General features: G+C 48.7%; 2 protein-coding genes and 1 pseudogene across 6 annotated transcripts; 2 read left to right on the top strand and 1 right to left on the bottom strand.

Annotated features, from left to right (window-relative positions):
• Nucleotides 1-1456: 1456 nt before the first annotated feature.
• Nucleotides 1457-2275, bottom strand: LOC117702412 (ubiquitin-associated protein 1 pseudogene; annotated as a pseudogene).
• A 6843-nt stretch (nt 2276-9118) lies between these two features.
• LOC117702411 (vitamin K epoxide reductase complex subunit 1) lies at nt 9119-11794 on the top strand. Of its 2 annotated transcripts, XM_034493583.2 has the most exons (3): nt 9132-9361; nt 10179-10288; nt 11360-11794. In XM_034493583.2, exons 1-3 carry the CDS (start codon nt 9189-9191, stop codon nt 11560-11562), a joined length of 486 nt encoding a protein of 161 aa, XP_034349474.1. In that variant the 5' UTR covers nt 9132-9188; the 3' UTR covers nt 11563-11794. The 2 variants fall into 2 exon arrangements, with proteins under 2 accessions (XP_034349475.1, XP_034349474.1); XM_034493584.2 differs by lacking the exon at nt 10179-10288 and having other exon boundaries at nt 9119-9361.
• Nucleotides 11795-14254: 2460 nt separating this feature from the next.
• LOC117702410 (serine protease 53) lies at nt 14255-19126 on the top strand. Of its 4 annotated transcripts, none has more exons than XM_076706469.1 (12): nt 14255-14395; nt 15433-15453; nt 15569-15731; nt 16008-16273; nt 16412-16566; nt 16720-16939; nt 17191-17229; nt 17610-17760; nt 17839-18080; nt 18163-18308; nt 18515-18737; nt 18982-19126. In XM_076706469.1, exons 1-12 carry the CDS (start codon nt 14338-14340, stop codon nt 18999-19001), a joined length of 1704 nt encoding a protein of 567 aa, XP_076562584.1. In that variant the 5' UTR covers nt 14255-14337; the 3' UTR covers nt 19002-19126. The 4 variants fall into 4 exon arrangements, with proteins under 4 accessions (XP_076562584.1, XP_076562583.1, XP_076562586.1 ...); XM_076706468.1 differs by having other exon boundaries at nt 14257-14395; nt 16382-16566; XM_076706471.1 differs by lacking the exon at nt 17191-17229 and having other exon boundaries at nt 14259-14395.
• The last annotated feature ends 36 nt before the right edge of the window (nt 19127-19162 follow it).

Here is a 19162-nt window from a genome sequence, read left to right as displayed (position 1 = left end):
TTTCTGTGCCCCGGGAGAGGTAGGATGTTTCAAATAAACAGGCATCTACTCTGAGGAAGAAGACAGTTTGGATCTGATAGCTGTGCTAGAGGCCCTCCCAGAAGGTTGTGGGAGAGCCAGGTGTGCGACGTGTGCAAGTGCAGGAAGAGAAAAGCATGGTCTAGCAAGGATGCAGGACAGCCTGGATGTAGGCCAGAGCAGTATGGAACGCAGGAGGAAGGAGATTCAAGGAGTGGCCAACAGCTTCTGTTATTTGTGCTGTGGAGTTAGGAACCACCATTTTAGTTTGGTTTGGTTTTGATTGGTGTTTTGAGACCAATCTCAAATAAGTACATTTCACTATTGTAGACAGACTGGCCCTAGAGCTTGCCTACCCGAGCCTAACAATCTGATCCTGTCTACTTCAGTCTCAGTTTACTGGCAAGTGCCACCAGATTGGAGTTCATTATAGGGTTTTTTTTTTTTTTTTTTTTTTTTTTTTTTTTTTTTTTTAAGATTTTTATTAGTAGTTCTCTGAAGAATCAAAATAGTTAGCAAATTTTAGATTCAGGACTGTATTATATCCCTTGTATTTAGATCTTTAATGTTGTAGAACATAATACAAACAAACCAAAGAGACTGGTTTCTATGCCTAGGTGTTATTTATTGTGTCATTCTAAAGCAGGGCTGGAAGAGGCTGTTCAAGAACTGGGGGGTTAGTGCTGAGTGACAAGTCGTGGCTTGTTTCCCCACCAATGTGCTGGGAAGGGGCCAATGATTACTCAAACTGACAGCTTCCTAGCACAGATGCTCCAATGCCCTAGGCAGCAGAGGATTACGGTCTAAGCCAAAAGAAACAGCCTGAATGGGAGCACATGGGAGCTACCTGGTGGAAAAGGCAGACTTTGCCCCATGAGGAAAAGTGCATCTTTGTACCTCAGAGACATTTCAGAACCAGTGTAACACTAAGGGCTGTGGGGGGAAGGTGGGCCCCGGAAGAACCTCTCCATTGCATTCCACTTGGATTAGAGCCCAGTCTGCCAGTGGTGCAGCAGAGAGGAAAGCTAGCCTCCAAAGCAGCAGCAATCTGCTACTCCTGTCTTCCCACTCTTCTTGGTAGCCAGGGCCAGGTTTGGCTGAGAACATAAGAGACCCTAGAAAGAACCAAGTATTCTTTTTTGTTTGTTTGTTTTGTTTTTCGAGACAGGGTTTCTCTGTGTAGCCCTGGCTGTCCTGGAACTCACTCTGTAGACCAGGCTGGCCTCGAACTCAGAAATCCGCCTGCCTCTGCCTCCCAAGTGCTGGGATTAAAGGCGTGCGCCACCACGGCCTGGCAGAACCAAGTATTCTTTCTGAAAGGTCAAAGTGGGAAAGACACTTCTCAAAATACAGATATGTTTAATATTGAAGGAATCAGTAGAAGGCATATCTTTCTTCTTCCCCCAGCTCAGGCCTGGGCTCACAGAGACTAGCAAGTATCACCTCCACCTCTGACCTTCTAACCCCCAAAGAAAATCTGGAAGCATGTCCCATCTTCCCCACAAGTGAGTTGTGCAGGGCCTCCTTGGGGAATGGTGGTGTCATGGCAGGGCCGTGGCAGGGCCTGGTCTCAGCTGGCTCCAGCCCGGGGCCATGAGGTCTTCCAGAGCATTGTCCTGGTCTTTGTTGTGTAATAGCAAAACCTCCTTAATGTCTTTCAGTTCAAAGTCCATTTCCTTAAATTTGCTCATTAACTGAAGAAACTCCATCATCTTTTCTTCTGAACACTGGTGCGTTTCCAGAGCCTTTTCCATTAAAAGAGGGTCAAAACCCTTCTCACAAAGCTGTCCGTGTGCAAAGAGATAGTCAAGAATCTGCTCAATATTCTCTCCTTTCTTCTTCATGGCTCTCAGGACACAATATTATGAGTAGCCCATATTGACTACTGTCTCTACACATTGCCACTCACTTGGAGACAGTGCCTGCCTTCCAAATAGGCCTGGGGACAGCTGGCCATGTTGGGCACTTGTGACACTGAGAAATTTAGAAGGGTTACCTGCATCTCTCTGACAACCTGTAAACAGTCAGGCAAGGAGAAGCCAATAGGCAGACCCACTTTCGCTGGTGTTTTGAATTTGTCTCCTATCTTAAATGGGACATCATCAAGGTAACTGCAAGTCCCTGAATGCCGCAGCCATCCTGAAAGCTGAAAGATACTGGCGCCGCCCGGCCTCCCGGACTCAGTCTCCACTGGGCTCCCGATGCCCCTAGGGAGAGCGAAAATCACCTCTTCCAACTCTACCTGTCCCGACCCAGACCGTCACCATAGCCACCGCCAGTACCACAGACGCCATGTTGAAGGCCTACTTCCCTCTCTCACCATAGGTTTTAATTAGACTCTTCGCCTTAGACCCCTCTGGCTGTAATGATTGGGAAGATGGACCAGATAGCAAAAAGAACAGAAAGGACAATTAAGCAGAAAGATGATCAGAGGAGATATTTCAGAGTGTATATAGTGATTTCTTTTCTTCTTTTTAAATCTTTTTTTAAAAAGATTTATTTATTTAATTTATGTGAGTATACTCTCTTTTAAAAGTGAGGGGGACCCCGGTCAAAACTTTTTTTTTCCCACGAGACGTGGGAGATCCCACGAGACGTGGAAGGAGACGGGCAGGAGCGGAATTCGAACACGCACAGAGAGAGAGAGAGAGAGAGAGAGAGAGAGAGAGAGAGAGAGAGAGAGAGAGAGAGAGAGAGAGAGAGAGAGAGAGAGAGAGAGAGAGAGAGACAGAGAGACAGAGAGACAGAGAGACAGAGAGAGACAGAGAGAGACAGAGACAGACCCGCGCTCTCTGCAGGCGTCGCGCCCTCTGCAGGCGGACGCCTTTCGGGCTGCACCACCGCCGATTCGCTCTACTCTCTTTTAAATAGACCAGAAAAGGGCACAGGATCCCATTACAGATGGTTGTGAGCCATCATGTGGTTGCTGGGAATTGAACTCAGGACCTCTGGAAGAGCAGTCAGAGCTCTTAGATGCAGAGCCATCTCTCCAACTCCTGTGTAGTGATTTCTTTCTTTCTTTCTTCCTTAAGATTTGTTTATTTTATGTGAAGAGGGCGTTGGATCCCATTACAGATGGTTGTGAGCCACCAAGGGGTTGTTGGGAATTGAACTCGTGACCTCTGGAAGAGCAGTCAGTGCTCTTAACCCCTGAGCCAGCTCTCCAGCCCCTGTGTAGTGATTTCTTAATATTTAAAAATAAAGTGTTAAAAAAAAACAGGAGTTTCCTTTCAAAATGTCCTGTCTTTCGGTGTAATTCCGCATGTACCTGACCCGAGGAAGTGCACAGACACCTTCCCAGACTTCAAGACTCTCTCCATCTCCTGCTTGATTCCTCCCCAAATTGATCCTATCCCCCTAACCACCCCCCCTTTTTTTTTTTTTTTTTTTTTTTTTTTTTTACAACTTCCTGGCCTCAGCCTAGTGTAAAGCCAGGAAGCCTTTTAGGTTTGGCTAGCAGGCATAACTTTAGCACATGGCAAATGGGAAAGAGGAGGAGACAGCCTTCATAGCTCGCACAGGACTCTGAGTTCCTGTTGGGTTCCTGGACTTGCAGCTCACGTGGCTGCAGCGTGGACAGGAGCCACCCAGACAGCGACCGCATTGGTAGGCGGAAGTGTCTGGCAACCACTTCACCCCGTTTAACCTGGCTCTGAACAAACGTCCAGCGTCTGAATTGGCTGCAGCTGCCGGCTACCTAGACTGGGCACACGTGTGCCCTTAGCTCCTGTTCACAGAGCTTCTAGCACACAGCTAGCTTAGCGGTGGTTAGGCACTCTTCCAGGCGCTTTATATGTATTGACTTTTTTTTTTTTTAAATCTCTGTAACTATTCTCTAAGGTGGGTACTGTTACCACCTTCCTATAACAGATGTAAGAAATGGGACACAGAAAGATTCCAAGATTTGTTTCCCTCTCTTTGTTCTCACGTCTTTGCATTCATTCTGTTTCACACATGGTAGCCACTCAGTGCTTCATGGAAAACACTGGACTCATTCCACCCAGGGCCTCTCACTGGTTCTTTTCTCTCATAATAATTTTTCCTTAACTCCCAGAAGAAACCCATACTGTCCATTCTAGTTAAAAACTGCAGTCTCCTCCACCCAACAAATTCAGCTTTTTTTCTTGTCTATTCCATTCTCACCAATAACATACCCTGTGGAGATTAGACTTGAGGGAGATAGATAGTTTAGATAGGACATTTGTGTGTGTGTGTGTGTGTGTATGTGCATCTGGGAAGCAAACCCAGGACCTCATACTAGGCACAAAGCTATCTACCATTGATCTCTATCTCCAGCCCCTAACCATACGAATTGTTCATTCTCTCTCTCTCTCTCTTTTTTTTTTTGTTTTTTTGAGACAGGGTTTCTCTGGGTAGCTCTGGCTGCCTGGAACTCACTCTGTAGACCAGGCTGGCCTCCAACTCAGAAATCCGCCTGCCTCTGCCTCCCAAGTGCTGGGATTAAAGGCGTGCGCCACCACTGCCCGGCGAACTGTTCATTCTCTTATTTTCAATAGTACAAGAAATACAGGGTTAAAGTATTTGTTTGCCAGGGTTGGAGAGGTGGCTCTCCAGGGTATCTGACATCCACTTTTGGCCTCTGGAGGACACTGTATATACATGGTACACAGACATGTATGCAAACTAAACACCCATGCACATAATGTAAGAGCAAAACAACAAAAATATGTGTGTGCACCTTGTTTTATTACATACCCCTAATAATTCAATTCCTTCTTTCTGGTGTCTCTCTGTCTCTCACACACACGTTAAACCTAGGGTTTTCTGCTTGCTATATAAGGCACTCTAAGCATAGCTATATCCCCCCCAGACCCTCCTTTTTTTTTAAAGAAAAAAAAGATTTATTTATTTTATGTAAATGAGTGCTCTGTCTGTTGTACATCTGCACACCAAAAGAGAACATCAGACCCCAGGATAGGTGGTTGCTGGGATTGAACTCAAGACCTCTGGAAGAGCAGCCAGTTCGCTTAACCATTGAGCCATCTCTCCAGGCCTATCTCCTCCTTTTAAATGTTTTTATTTTCTTTGTTTCTTTGTGGTGTTGGGGATTGACCAGAGACTTACCATGATCTCCACCACTGAGCGTACACTCCAGTCTTTTTCTGGTTTAGCTAAGTTGCCGGAGCTAACTTCAAATTTGCCTATGTAGCCAAGGCTGACCTTGAACTTATTTTCTTGCTTCTGCTTCCAGAGTAGCTGGCATTACAGCCCTGTGCTGCTGCTTTTCCCCCTAACAGACATGTGCTAAGTAAAAGAAAGGAGTTTTGGGTTTTATTTCTAGGAGCTACTGAAACAGCATGCACTAGCAGAGAGGGACAAACCATGTTTGCTTTTACAGTCCTAGGGATGAAGCTAGGGCATCTTGCATGTTACCAAAGGTTCTGCCCACCCTGGTCTGCACACCTTTCTTTTTTAAATGATCATTCTGATTGCTGTGTGGAGTACAGATCTTGGAGTGGGGACAAGTATATCTGAGAGACAAGATAGAAAGCTACTGCTGTAATCTAGGTGAGAATGATAATTTGGAACTAATTAAAAACGAATATCAAGCCAGGTGATGGTGGTGCTCTTCTTTAGTCCCAGCATGTGGGCAGCAGAGGCAGGTGGATATCTGGGTTTGAGGCTAACCTGGTCTACAAAGAGTTCCAGGATGGCCAAGGCTACACAGAGAGACCTTGTGTTGAAAAACAAAAAGCAGAGGGACAGAGAAGTGCTAACACCCAGCTATCTACACAAACAGAAGACATGGATAGATGAGCACACACACACACACACACACAGAGAAGTGCTAACACCCAGCTATCTACACAAACAGAAGACATGGATAGATGAGCACACACACACACACACACACAGAAGTGCTAACACCCAGCTATCTACACAAACAGAAGACATGGATAGATGAGCACACACACACACACACACACACACACAGAGAGAAGTGCTAACACCCAGCTATCTATACAAACAGAAGACATGGATAGATGAGCACACACACACACACACACACACACACACACACAGAGAGAGAAGTGCTAACACCCAGCTATCTATACAAACAGAAGACATGGATAGATGAGCACACACACACACACACAGAGAGAAGTGCTAACACCCAACTATCTATACAAACAGAAGACATGGATAGATGAGCACACACACACACACACACACACACACACAGAGAGAAGTGCTAACACCCAACTATCTATACAAACAGAAGACATGGATAGATGAGCACACACACACACACACACACACACAGAGAGAGAGAGAGAGAGAGAGAGAGAGAGAGAGAGAGAGAGAGAGAGAGAGAGAGAGAGGTTCTAGACTATCTCTGCTGCTTCAGCCTTCAACCAGATCAGCTGTAGTCATTATCTGACTGTAACAGCCAGGACAGCCAGGGCTACACAGAGAAACCCTGTCTTGAAAAACAAAACAAACAAACAAACAAAAGATTTGCCATCATGCATCATGGTGTCTCTTCACATTAATAAAAACCCCGAGTAAGACAGCCATTGTGCTTAGTTTATCCTGCATGTATTTATTCATTTCTGCTGTTTCCTTTGTAGGTCACAACTGAAAATGAAATCTTTTTTTTTTTTGACAGGGTTTCTCTGTATAGCTCTGGCTGTCCTGGAACTCACTTTGTAGACCAGGCTGGCCTCGAACTCAGAAATCTGCCTGCCTCTGCCTCCCAAGTGCTGGGATTAAAGGCGTGTGCCACCACTGCTGGGCTGGAGATGAAATCTTAAGAAGCAAAAGATCTTAGCTGACATAGTGGTGCATATCTTTAATCTCAGCACTCTGGAAGCAGAGGCAGGCAGATCTCTGTGAGTTTAGGCCAGGCTAGTCTATGTGAGAATTTTAGGACAGTCAGAGCTATATAGATCCCATCTAAAAAAAGGGGTGGGGGGAGAGAAGAGATCTTAAAGAGAGATGGGAAATACAGAGGGCGTATTTAAATACAGAGGAAAGCATGAAAGGAACTAACTGGGGGAAGAAGGGAACTAGCTGGGAGGTATGAGAAGGAAGGGGAGAAGCAAGAAGGGATGAAAAGAATGAAGCACATATGTACAGAGACGCCATGATAAAACCCATTACTCTGGATGCTAATCCTAAAAACAATAATAACAGTCTTATGACACACACAAAAAGAAGAAACAGCAGGTTACCCGCTTTAATTCTATGCAACATTAACTCTCGCTTGCCATACAGCCCAAAGTAGTCACAGGTTCGAGGCGTCTTTGGAAACCGATGCTGAACCTGTAGACCCTGAACAGTTCTCAGAAGGAGCTGACAATGTGGCATGTTGTTCCCACTACAACCTGTGGTGCCATAAGGTACTGCCTCAGGAGTTGCCAAGGCATCTGTCAAACAGTAGTCCCTCCTTTCCCGCCTCTGCCTGTAGCAGTCATGAGGTATCACCACAGGAGCTGCCCACAGCGGCAGCATCTCTCCAGCCTCCCCAAGCAGCCCCGCAGTGATGGTACCTCAGCCAATGTTGGGAGCCGACTTTAGTAGAAAGCGGCTAGATCAACTTTACAGCCATCTGGAACTATATACCCTGATGAAAGACTTGGTTGTCAAAATCCTATAACAGCTGAAGCACACTCTGATAAATATATTGTTTATCCCACATAGCTTGTTTTGCTGTTCAGTGACCTCAGCTGTATGGTGCACGTGGTAAAGTGTTTTCACCTGTGTTCTCCTGCTTGTGTATATAAATACCTCAGAATTCCCTTCAATAAAAGAGACTTGATAAAAAAGAGACTTGATCACACCCTGTCTTGTCTCCATTCTTTGCGTCACCTGCCCCAAGAGCCCCACTCTCTCTCTCTTGACCAGAGCACTTAGCCCCAAAAGCGTTGAGCCAAAGTGTTGAGCGAGAGTGCAGGATCTCAACAAGCCAAAGCCACTTGCGGACCAGAAGTTTTTCCTGTCCTAACTGATGGGCCAGATACAGAGAAAAAGGGGTGGAAAAAACCCCACCAATCCATGAGCAGGAAAACCTACCAATCCCTGAGTTACACACACACACACACACACACACACACACACACACCCCAGTACCTGAGCTCTCCAAGCTCAGGACTGGAAATCCCAACAATCCTTATTCTGGAAATCTCTGGCCTGAAAAGCTCTACCTCCTAAGAAATCCTGTATGAGCTCTGCCTTCTGCCCAATGTGCTGCTGTCCTTGGCTGGGAGTAACCGACTTTGGATTCCCTCCACACCCTGGACCCTAAAATAAATCTCTTTTATGAGATTTGCTGCCTTCTGTAACTCTGTAACTTTAATTTTTTCAAAACCTACTTTTAATGAGAGTTTTTAAATGCTTTAACTTAACTCCCCTGTAGCCCGGTCTCTCAGCAGAGGTAGTGGAAGAGAAAGGATACAGGGGAAGTGGGCCTATTTAGAAATGTTTCTTTGGAACAGATCCCATCTGGGTTGTCAGGAAATCAGCAGTTCAGTTCTCAGGTCAGGAGTGGCGGCTCAATACACTGGCAAATCATGGATACACCAGCTGCCCGGTTCAACAGAGTCAGGACAGCAGACACGAATCAGCAGTGGTGGTTATAGACAAATGGCATCTGAAATAACTTCCGGGGAAATGCTTCCTGAATCTCATCTCTGCTTTCGCTGGATTCTATTAGTCCATTGATCTGTAGGTTCTAGACATGCCAGAGGCATAGAACAGGCCTTGGGGAGATGGTTTAGCAGTTAAAAGCACCGACAGCTCTTCCAGAGATCCTGAGTTCAATTCCCAGCAACCACACACGGTGGCTCACAACCGTCTAACCGGACCCAATACCCTCGTGTGTCTGAAGATAGCTACTGTGTGTGTGTTACCCTTATGTTAATAGTAGCTTTACAACGCTACATACTCAAATTTCCCTTAATGTCTTGCAGCCTCTCCAACTACAATTCCCATCATGCCCTGCAGCTGCGGTATCAATGATTACCCAAATTCCTTAATCCTGTTTACTAGCCCAGCATTCCTAGCTGTCATGCCTAAGAATAACCAATTAAATTGGAGAATGCCAGCGGAGGCAAGGTAATCTTCCGGTCGGAGGGGCGTGGCCACAGCAGGCCCCGCCCTGCCCCGTGGCAGGTTCGTCCCTCCTGGTCCTGGGGTGTACTGTCGACATGGGCACCACCTGGAGGAGCCCTGGACTCGTGCGGCTTGCACTGTGCCTAGCTGGCTTAGCCCTCTCACTGTACGCACTACACGTGAAGGCGGCACGCGCCCGCGATGAGGATTACCGCGCGCTCTGCGACGTGGGCACGGCCATCAGCTGTTCCCGCGTCTTCTCCTCTCGGTGCGTGCAGAAATGAAAAGCATGGGGCTCTTGAAGGCCAGGTGTACCTGACGCCCAGGTTACCGGATGATTTTGGAGTCTGGGGTCGCAGTGTCCGCAGAACGGACACTTTGAGAGTGGACTGTCCCACGAGTTTTGGTGGGTAATCGGACGTGCACACGGGCTGGACCACTCAGAGATACTGGTGTTTGAACCCTTTCTGAGGATACCAGTAAATAACTGATTGGAAGACTGGAGGAGGCAGGGCAGTATATATAGAGACTGAGAATGATTGGGATGACACAAAGCGCGAGGAGGTGGTGGAGCATTGGCCGTGCTAGGGACAAAGTGGCTCACTCTGGTTTTGTTGGAGGACCGAATGTTAGTGGGTGGCGAGGGAACTGTAGCTCTGTGGCTTTGTGGGCCCAAAGCAAATAGATTTTCCAGTTGTGGTCACCGTAAAGCGAAATCAAGCTGGAAAAAAAAATTAACTCTTACATTTGTTTGTGAGGTGGCACACGCATGCCGCTACCTGCATGTGGATGTCAGAGAATAACTTCGAGAGTTGATTCTCTCCTACTTTGTGGGTCCCGGGGATTCAATCCAGTTGACAGGCTCGGTCACACGCACTTTTATTTGCTGAGCCATCTCACCAGCCCCTGAAAAATTATTGATGGTCTGTGATGACAGGCAGTAAGAGTGGGGGCAGGGGGCTTGCCAGAAGGTCAGTGACCTTTGGATTCTTGGTGGGTGGAGCTTCTTGCTAATCACTTTTCTAGAAAAAAAAGCTCAAGCGGCACTGGGCTGACCACACTCACCTGGTTCTCACCTCCACCAGGTGGGGCCAGGGCTTTGGGCTGGTGGAGCATGTTCTAGGAGCGGACAGCGTCCTCAACCAATCCAACAGCATATTTGGTTGCATGTTCTACACCCTACAGTTGTTGTTAGGTGAGTGGCATTGCCCCTTCATGACCTGTCCTCTGAAATCCAGATCAGCCCCACCTCATGTCTTGGTGACCCAGACAATTGACACCCAGCTGCTAATTACTGAGCAATCTCCTCACAAGGAGACAAGAAAGGAGAACACTTAGCAGGAGGAGTATCCTAGTTAGTTTAGGTAGCCAGAGGCTGAAGGGCCCTCAAAGATTTCCCACAATCTCAGTTTTATGGCAAAGACTCAAATTCTATCTTCTTTTTGTTTAGTTTTTGTTGTGTTTTGGTGTTTCCTCTCCCTCTCCTGCCCCCCTTTCCCTCCCTCTTCCTTTTTTTTTTCTTCTCCCCAAGACAGGGTTTCTCTGTGTAACCCTGGCTGTCCTGGAAGTTACTATGCAGACCAGGCTGGCCTCAAACTAGTCTGCTTTGCCTGCTTCTGCCTAGAAAGTGCTGAGATTAAAGGCATGTACCACCACACCTGACTTGGTTTCTGCTTTTGTTGTTTGGTTTGTTGGGGATGGGAGGGGGATGTCGAGGCTGAGGCTGAGGCAGGTGTTGAGATAGGGTTTCTTTGTGTAGTGCTGGATGTCCTGGATCTCACTCTGTAGACCAGGCTGGCCTCAAAATCAGAGATCCGACTGCCTCTGCCATCTGAGTGCTGGGACTAAAGGCATGGCTTTGTGCCATACCTGGTAGGTTTTGTTCTTTTTGAAACAAGATCTCACTACATAACCCTGGTTGTCCTGAAGCTCATTATGCAGACCAGTCTGGCCTGGAAGTTGCAGAGATCCTCCTGCCTCTGCTTCCTGAGTACGGGTACTGTACACCACCGTGCTCAGCTGGTGGTTGTTTGGTTTGGCTTTGGAGACATTCCAGGTTGACCTTGAACTTCCTTTTGAGAGGACTCCAATGGGAGAACTTGGATAGTTTAGCAAGAGAATTTACTCTGGATCCCAAGACTTACTGAACAGATGAGGCCCATCAGACCCTGTCCTAGAGTACTTTCTTCAGAAACACCTGCTGTCTGTCATTGAGCAGGCATGGTAGCTCTAGATATACCATTACTGACCCTCTCTTGTTTTACAGGTTGCTTGAGGGGACGTTGGGCCTTTATCCTACTGGTCCTGAGTTCCCTGGTGTCTGTCGCTGGTTCCGTGTACCTGGCCTGGATCCTGTTCTTTGTGCTGTATGATTTCTGCATTGTTTGCATTACCACCTATGCCATCAATGTGGGCCTGATGTTGCTTAGCTTCCAGGAGGGGCCAGAACACAAGGCCAAAAAGCACTGAGGTCCCACCTCATGCCAGACTAACCCAACTTGCTTTGTCTTGGCTTGTGATCCTTGTCCAAGTGTATCATGTGTGGGTCCCTAGAAGGCCCTACTCCCCTCATTCAAAGCCCCCTCTATAACCACACACAGAAAAATGACCGAATGTGCCTCTAAGTTGTTCCCATGGGCTGCTTTCTGCTATTGGTTAAAGAGAAGGATTTTTGAACAATAAATTTTTCTATGTTGGTCAATTGTGAAGCATATGTCTGCCAGGGACCCTTCGTGGTGTTGGTCTTTCCCTGTTACTGCCTTCTCTGGAACTGGGATGAGTCAGAGAGAATGGAGGGCCTGCCCGGAAGGGGAGGCTGTGTCATCTCTACCATGTATAGTCAGCAAAACCTGACACATCAGCCCCCACATCCAGGAAACAAGCTTGTTCATGCTGCCTCCAGATCAGACCTCCTGTCGTAGGAGGGCCTGCCACACACCCGGAGGGCAAACTTGCTTGGAACTTCTTCCTATGGTAGAGCTTGAACCCTTGCAGCTGCCTCACCTACCATACAGCCGGTCTTCACACCTGTGCAGGACTAGGCTGAGATTCTATTTCTGTTTTTCTTAATGTGTGTACTAAGGACTTGACATCCCAGGCACTGTCTAAGAACCTGTGTTAATTTATGAGATAATTACTACCATTGTTTCTATCTTGGTGAGGGAGCTTAGGTACAGAGAAGCTAATGTGCTCTGAGACTACCTTTAGTACTGGGAAAGTGTTGGAGGAGGGAGAGCTCAGCTTAACATACATCCCATCATTCACATTGCAGAGGTTTCCACAAGGTAGGAAAGTGTTCTACCACCAAGCTCTGCCTTAGCCCCTATATCATAATCTGTGTCTGCTCTAAGCTCTGCTCACAGCTGCCTCTGTATCAGGGTCAGGTAATGGTGGAGCTAGCCTAAATTGGGAATTGGATAGCCGGGCGGTGGTGGCACACGCCTTTAATCCCAGCACTTGGGAGGCAGAGGCAGGCGGATTTCTGAGTTCGAGGCCAGCCTGGTCTACAGAGTGAGTTCCAGGATAGCCTGGGCTACACAGAGAAACCCTGTCTTGAAAAACCAAAAAAAAAGAAAAGGAATTGGAAGGTGAAACAGGATGTCCCCTCAGTGTTCTAATCCCCATCCACACATTTGCAAAAGAGGAGAGCAATGCCCTGCCAGCAAGGCGGCAGGCCCAGACAGAGGTTAGGATGAGAGCCACCCTTGAGCGCACAGCCCTGCACATTTGTTACCTACCTCTGAAGTAAACCAAGGGAAGTGTATGAAACCCTGCCTGGCCTTGGCCTGTGGGAGGCAGGAAAGCTGAGTGTTCAGGGAGTCTGCCACAGTTCCACAGATGATGTTTTCATGCAGGAAGTAACTGGTCTACAAGTCAGACTTGGTTAAACACTAACAGGTTGATTTGTTCTTGAGACAGTCTTGCTTTAGTCCAGGCTGGCCTAGAACTTGTTAGGTAGCTCAACCTAAACTCAAAAATCTGCCTCAGCCTCAAGGTACTGGGATTACAGGTGTATACCACTTTATTTAGAAAATTATTTACAGTGTGAGCACTTGCCTACGTATCTGTGCACCACATACGTGTTTGGTGACTGCAGAGGGTGGAAGAGAGTGTTGGATCCTCTGGAACTGGAGTTACAGGTGTTTGGCAGCTTCTGTGTGGATTTGGAACTCGAACCTGGGTCCTCTGGAAAGAACAGGCAGTGAAGAATCAGTAAGCAGTCTCTCCAGGGCCCTAAGCATGTTTTTAAAGTCAGTGTATGTGTGTGCGTGCATGCGCTGAATATCATGGCATGTGTAGAGTTCAGCTTGCAAGAATTGTCTAACGTCAGTCTGAAGAATCAAACCCAGGTAGGTGGTCTTGGTGGCAAGTGTCTTTGCACCAGCCCCCTAAATGTATGTATGGTCCTGGTGTGCCATCTCACCAGGTAAAGGCACTTGACCATGTGCTTCCAAACCCTGGGATCTGCATAGAATGCTCACAGGTTGCCCTCTCTCTGGAATAAATATAATTGAAAGAACAGTAATAAGAAACAGTATTCCTGCTGGGCGGTGGTGGCGCACGCCTTTAATCCCAGCACTTGGGAGGCAGAGGCAGGTGTATTTCTGAGTTCGAAGCGAGCCTGGTCTACAGAGTGAGTTCCAGGACAGCCAGACAGCCAGGGCTACACAGAGAAACCCTGTCTCGAAAAAACCAAAAAAAAAAAAAAAAAAAAAAAGTATTCCTTCCACTCCATTTGATGGGGCAAACTTAAAATATTTTACTATTCTATGTGTATGAGTGTTTTGTCTGCCTGTGTGTCTATGTACCTTATGTGGGAGGGCAGAAGACAGTGTCAGATCCCCTGGAACTAGAGTTACACACCACGGTGTGAACTGCCCTGTGGGTGCTGGGAATTAAACCAGGTCATGCAGTTAACTGTTGATCCATCTCTCCAGAATCTCCCTCCCATCCGTAAACACTTAAGTTTCTCAGGTAAGGCACAAATAACTTCACTGTTCAAAAATCACTGGTACAGAAAATGGAGGAGCTAGGATTTGAACTGGGGGAGTATGGCCAGTAACAGGAGCTGGAGAGGGTTAAGGGCCACACAAGCACAGGCCCCAAGCTAAGAGCTGTTGGCTCCCTTCCAGCCCAAGGAAAGTAACACCTGACTCTTAGCCAACTGGGGGCGGAGCAGGGGCGGAGCCAGGGAGACCTAGGCGGCCTTTCTGAGAGCTTGAGCACTGAGTGGCCTGGAACAGCATGAAGCAGACCTGGAGACCAGAGCTGCTTATTGTGGGAGCTGTGGTCGTGATAGAGGGTAAGTCACTCATGTGTGAGGGACGGGGGCAGGGGAAATGTGGGGGCTTCTAAGCCTTCATCTCCCCAGTAACCTACAATTTGGTATGTAAGGGATCCTGAGGGGGCTACAGTCTCCCTGTGGATGTCCTTGGTGTGTGAGTGTGTGTGTCTTTTGGGGAGGGGAGTAACACACAGCCAAATCTCTGTGATTTTCCTGGGCCAAGTTACAGCACTTTGGAAGAACCTGTTAGTATATTTAATCTTTACAGTAGTTAAGTACTGCCATTGTTCTATCTTGGTGAGGAAACTTAAGTACAGAAAAGCCAAATAATGTCCCTGAGACCACAGTCTAATGGCAGGGTTAGAAAGGGAAGGATCTGAGATCACTGTCTGAACGTGTATGTTTCTCTCTCCCTCCCTCTCTCCCTGTGTGTGTGTGTGTGTTGACCCCTCTCTTATCCCCTGCTTCCAGAATGACCTCAGTCATGTTCTGGCCTCACTGGCTAGAGGCTGTCCATACCAACTCTGCCTCAGATGTACAGCAGACCTATTTGAGTGGGGCTGTGATGGGTTATGGGCATGACAGGGACTCACTGGAAAAGGAGACAGTTTGCTTCATTAGGATGGGGTGGAGTAAGACTCACTTGGGACATGACACAGACCTCTAATCTACCTTCTGAGGCTTCTACAGCTCAAGGGACAATTAAGCTAATGTTCTTCACATACACAGGCCACCTCTCTGACTCAGTGGTAAGGGCAGGAGTTAGGGGTTCAGAAGCCTGGAGGAGGCTTGGCCTACTCCCAAGGTAAACCCCAGGCCTTGCTCCTTGGGCTCAGGAGTGCTGAGCACAGCTGACGGAATTAATGGCTGTGTACTCTGAATGGGCTCCAATAAAAACTGCTTTTCCGCCTCATATAAATGTCTTCATTCTGGGAGGGGCTGGTGAGGCAGCCAGTCATAGATAAGGACCCAGGGCCTGTCCTTCAACTCAGGCCTTCACCCATCCTGGGCCAGGCAGTTAAGGCACTCCTACATCTCGTGTTTTTTCTTCCTAGGTCTTCAAGCAGCTCAGCGTGGTAAGCGATGGGGACTTGGGACCCGGGCTGTACTCATGTATGAGGGGAAATGGTATTGTGTGATCCTCAAGTCAGGACAGTGTCTGCAGTTAGCGTCACTCACCCTTCCCTACAGCATGCGGGCAGCGTGGCCCTGGCCCCCCAGAGCCTCAGGAAGGCAACACATTACCTGGCGAATGGCCCTGGCAGGCCAGTGTGAGACGACAGGGTGTACACATCTGCAGTGGCTCCTTGGTGGCAGATACCTGGGTCCTCACAGCTGCTCACTGCTTTGAAAAGTGAGTCAAACTTTGGTTCAGTCTCTTGATTTTAGGATGGATTTGTCCCTGTGCCTCATAAGACTTTTTTGCCTCTAAAATACTAAGTATCATTTATGGCAAATGTGCCACGTACCAGCTTAACCTCAGCACTCTTTCATGGTATGGAGACTAGAGGAGGGAACTGTGCTGAAAGCCATGTGCTGTATCTGTTCATCTTCCCCGTCTGTGCTCCTCTCCACATTGTCACATCTCCGCTGGCACTCAGCTGTCTGGGCCTTACCCTTCTCCTTTCAGGATGGCCACAGCAGAACTGAGCTCCTGGTCCGTGGTCCTGGGTTCTCTCAAGCAGGAGGGGCAGAGCCTGGGTGCTGAAGAGGTGGGAGTTGCTGCCCTGCAGATACCCAAGGCCTATAACCACTATAGCCAGGGATCAGACCTGGCCCTGCTCCAGCTCACCCACCCCACAGTTCACACAACCCTATGCTTGCCCCAACCCACCCACCATTTCCCCTTTGGAGCTTCTTGCTGGGCCACTGGCTGGGACCAGAACACCAGTGATGGTAAGTACTGTTCTAGCTGAGAATCTAGAGAGGCACTTTGTTTGCCCAGGCTCAGACAGGATCAGTTCCTAACTCTGCTACCCCTGACCCCCGCTCCCACTGTTTCAGAGCTAGACTCAACATCATCTCCTTTGCCAGTTTCCAGAACCCTACGGAACCTGCGCCTTCGTCTCATCAGCCGCCCCACCTGTAACTGTCTCTACAATCGGTTGCACCAGAGGCTGCTGGCCAACCCAGCAAGACCTGGGATGCTGTGTGGGGGTGCACAGCCAGGGGTACAGGGACCCTGCCAGGTCTGATGAGAAATACAGGAGGGGGGGAGGGAGGGTCTAGTCTAGGGCTAAGGGCCCAATCCTCAGAGAAGGGTAATAGAAGTACAGCCAGAGAGCATCTGGCCAGTACTGGGGCTCAGGTGTCTCTGCTTTTGGCTCTTTTCCTGGCTTCAGGGAGATTCTGGGGGACCTGTGATGTGCCGTGAACCTGATGGACACTGGGTTCAGGTTGGGATCATTAGTTTCACATCAAGATGTGCCCAAGAGGACACCCCTGTGCTGCTGACTGACATGGCAGCACACAGTTCATGGCTGCAGGCTCATGTTCACGGGGCAGCTTTCTTGGTGCAGGACCCAGGAGTTGTGAAGATGAGTGATGAGAACAGCTGTGTAGGTAGGTATGAGCATGGCTATCAGAACTGGGGTGTATGGGGACACCCAAGCCACATCAGGACTTCCTGAGCAGTGGGCAGAAGGACAAGGAAACAAACTTCAGCTCAGACTCTGGGCCTAGCTGTGGCCAACAGAGAACCAGGAGTTTTGCTAAGGCCCCTTTTAGCTCCTGGGATACAAACAGCCCCATTGGGGCCAGGGAGTTTTACAGACTTGGGTATACTAATGTCTCTGAAATCTGGCTGGTTTCAGGGGGAAAGCTGCAAGTTTCCAGGGCAGAGATCCAGGAAGGTGAGACAGGGCAGTGACTGCAATGCAAATTGCATGCAAAGTCATTCCTGGGAAGGAAGCTAGGTTCTCCTATTCAGGGTTTTAGGGCTGGTACAGGCTTGGAAAAGTACAGATGGGGGTGGGGGTGGGTAGAGCTGTTCCCCGTAAGACTAGCATGAATACTGTCAGACATCAGGATTAAAAGCATGCACATTGGCTTGGAATGCCAAGTGGTCTACCTGGTTTGGGTTATTGTGTTACAGAGCTCTAGGCTAAACTGTTTGGTTACCTTTGGTAATGAGGCTGAAAGTCAACTTATAAAGGGGTACATAGGAAGATTTGCTAACTTAGGGAAGCAGTGACTACTTAATAAACCAGATGATGTAATTCACCTGTTTCAGCATGTGGCTCCTTGAGGAGTCAGGGACCTCAGGCAGGAGCCCTCTCTCAGTGGCCCTGGGATGCCAGGCTGAAGCACCATGGGAAGCTGGCTTGTGGTGGAGCCCTGGTATCAGAGGTGGTGGTGCTGACTGCTGCTCACTGCTTTATCGGGTGAGCCTTATGTCTCTCGCCTTTGTACCCCTTGTCTCAGCTGTCACTCAGCGCTGTCAACCCTGCCTCCCACCACAGGCGCCAAACCCTAGAGGAATGGAGTGTAGGACTGGGGGCTGGACCAGAGGAATGGGGCCTGAAGCAACTCATTCTGCATGGGGCCTACACTCACCCAGAAGGTGGCTATGATGTGGCCTTCCTGCTGCTGGCTCAGCCTGTGACACTGGGCCCTGGCCTAAGGCCCCTTTGCTTGCCCTATGCTGATCACCACCTGCCTGATGGTGAACATGGCTGGGTTCTCGGGCTGACCCAAGAAGCAGGTACATAGGAAGGGGGACCCTGGCAGTTGTCCATTGAACTTGGAGGCAACTGAGGCACCTAGGTTCTTCCTTTGCTTTACAGGCATCAACTACCTCCAGACAGTACCTGTGACAGTCCTGGGGCCAATGGCCTGTAGCAGACAATATGCAGCTCCTGGGAGCACGGGTATTCCCATTCTGCCAGGGATGGTATGCACCACTGTTGTGGGTGAGCCACCTCACTGTGAGGTGAGTTCGAACTCCCAATCCTTACCCAGCAGACCCCTGGCATTCTCTTATCCTGCAGTTCATAAACAGACTTTGTGCCAGGCTTGGCTGCTAACCCTGCTTCTCACCTGAAATTAAACCCTTCTGTATCAACTGGCTCCCAAACAGCTCCGAAACCCCTTCTACCTGGTGCAGGAAGTTACCAAGTATAACCTGCTCCCCAACAGGGCCTTTCTGGGGCACCACTTGTACATGAGATCAGGGGCACATGGTTCCTGGCTGGACTGCACAGCTTTGGAGACACCTGCCAAGGCTCCGAAAAGCCTGCAGTTTTTGCAGCACTCTCTGCCTACGAGGACTGGGTCAGCAATCTAGACTGGCAGGTCTACTTCGCTGAGGAGCCTGAGCCTGAGCCTGAGCCTGAGGCTGGAAGCTGCCTGGTCAACTTAAGTATGTTTCCTGTTCTTCTTTAGCCTTGGCTCCCATCTAGGGGAAACCCTGTTCTCACTCAGCTGCCTGGGGTAGAGGAGAGCAACAGTCAGAGCCACTGGGACTTTTATGAAGCAGGGGTCTCAGCTTCTTGGTCTTTAGGTCTCCCACACACTACGGGGGCCAAGATGGATCCTGCATCTTCAAAGGAAATAATAAAGCTATAGGAACAGGGCCAAACTAATTTTCTTTCTCTTCTTCACAGGCCAACCAGCCAGCTGTTGACTGGTGACTCTAGTTTACTCACAGGACGCCAGCAACGCCAGGCAACTCCCACTTCAACACCCAATTCTGCACTCCTGCCCTTCCCCTCCTTGTCTTGTGGTTCCCAGCCCTGAGGCAGGCCCAACAGCTGGCTGGCTGGGAATGAGCCTGTCCAGAGATGC

The sequence above is a fragment of the Arvicanthis niloticus genome, unplaced genomic scaffold (genome assembly GCF_011762505.2).
Source record: "Arvicanthis niloticus isolate mArvNil1 unplaced genomic scaffold, mArvNil1.pat.X pat_scaffold_771_arrow_ctg1, whole genome shotgun sequence".
Lineage (NCBI taxonomy): Eukaryota > Metazoa > Chordata > Mammalia > Rodentia > Muridae > Arvicanthis > Arvicanthis niloticus.
This window is presented reverse-complemented; position numbering and strand designations above follow the sequence as displayed.

Coding starts and splice junctions, on each gene's coding strand:
- LOC117702411 (XM_034493583.2), top strand. CDS start 9,189: ATGGGCACCACCTGGAGGAGCCCTGGACTCGTGCGGCTTGCACTGTGC. Junction 9,362..10,178: donor TCCCGCGTCTTCTCCTCTCG/GTGCGTGCAGAA, acceptor CACCTCCACCAG/GTGGGGCCAGGGCTTTGGGC. Junction 10,289..11,359: donor CACCCTACAGTTGTTGTTAG/GTGAGTGGCATT, acceptor CTTGTTTTACAG/GTTGCTTGAGGGGACGTTGG.
- LOC117702410 (XM_076706468.1), top strand. CDS start 14,338: ATGAAGCAGACCTGGAGACCAGAGCTGCTTATTGTGGGAGCTGTGGTC. Junction 15,454..15,568: donor TCTTCAAGCAGCTCAGCGTG/GTAAGCGATGGG, acceptor CCTTCCCTACAG/CATGCGGGCAGCGTGGCCCT. Junction 18,309..18,514: donor GTGAGCCACCTCACTGTGAG/GTGAGTTCGAAC, acceptor GCTCCCCAACAG/GGCCTTTCTGGGGCACCACT.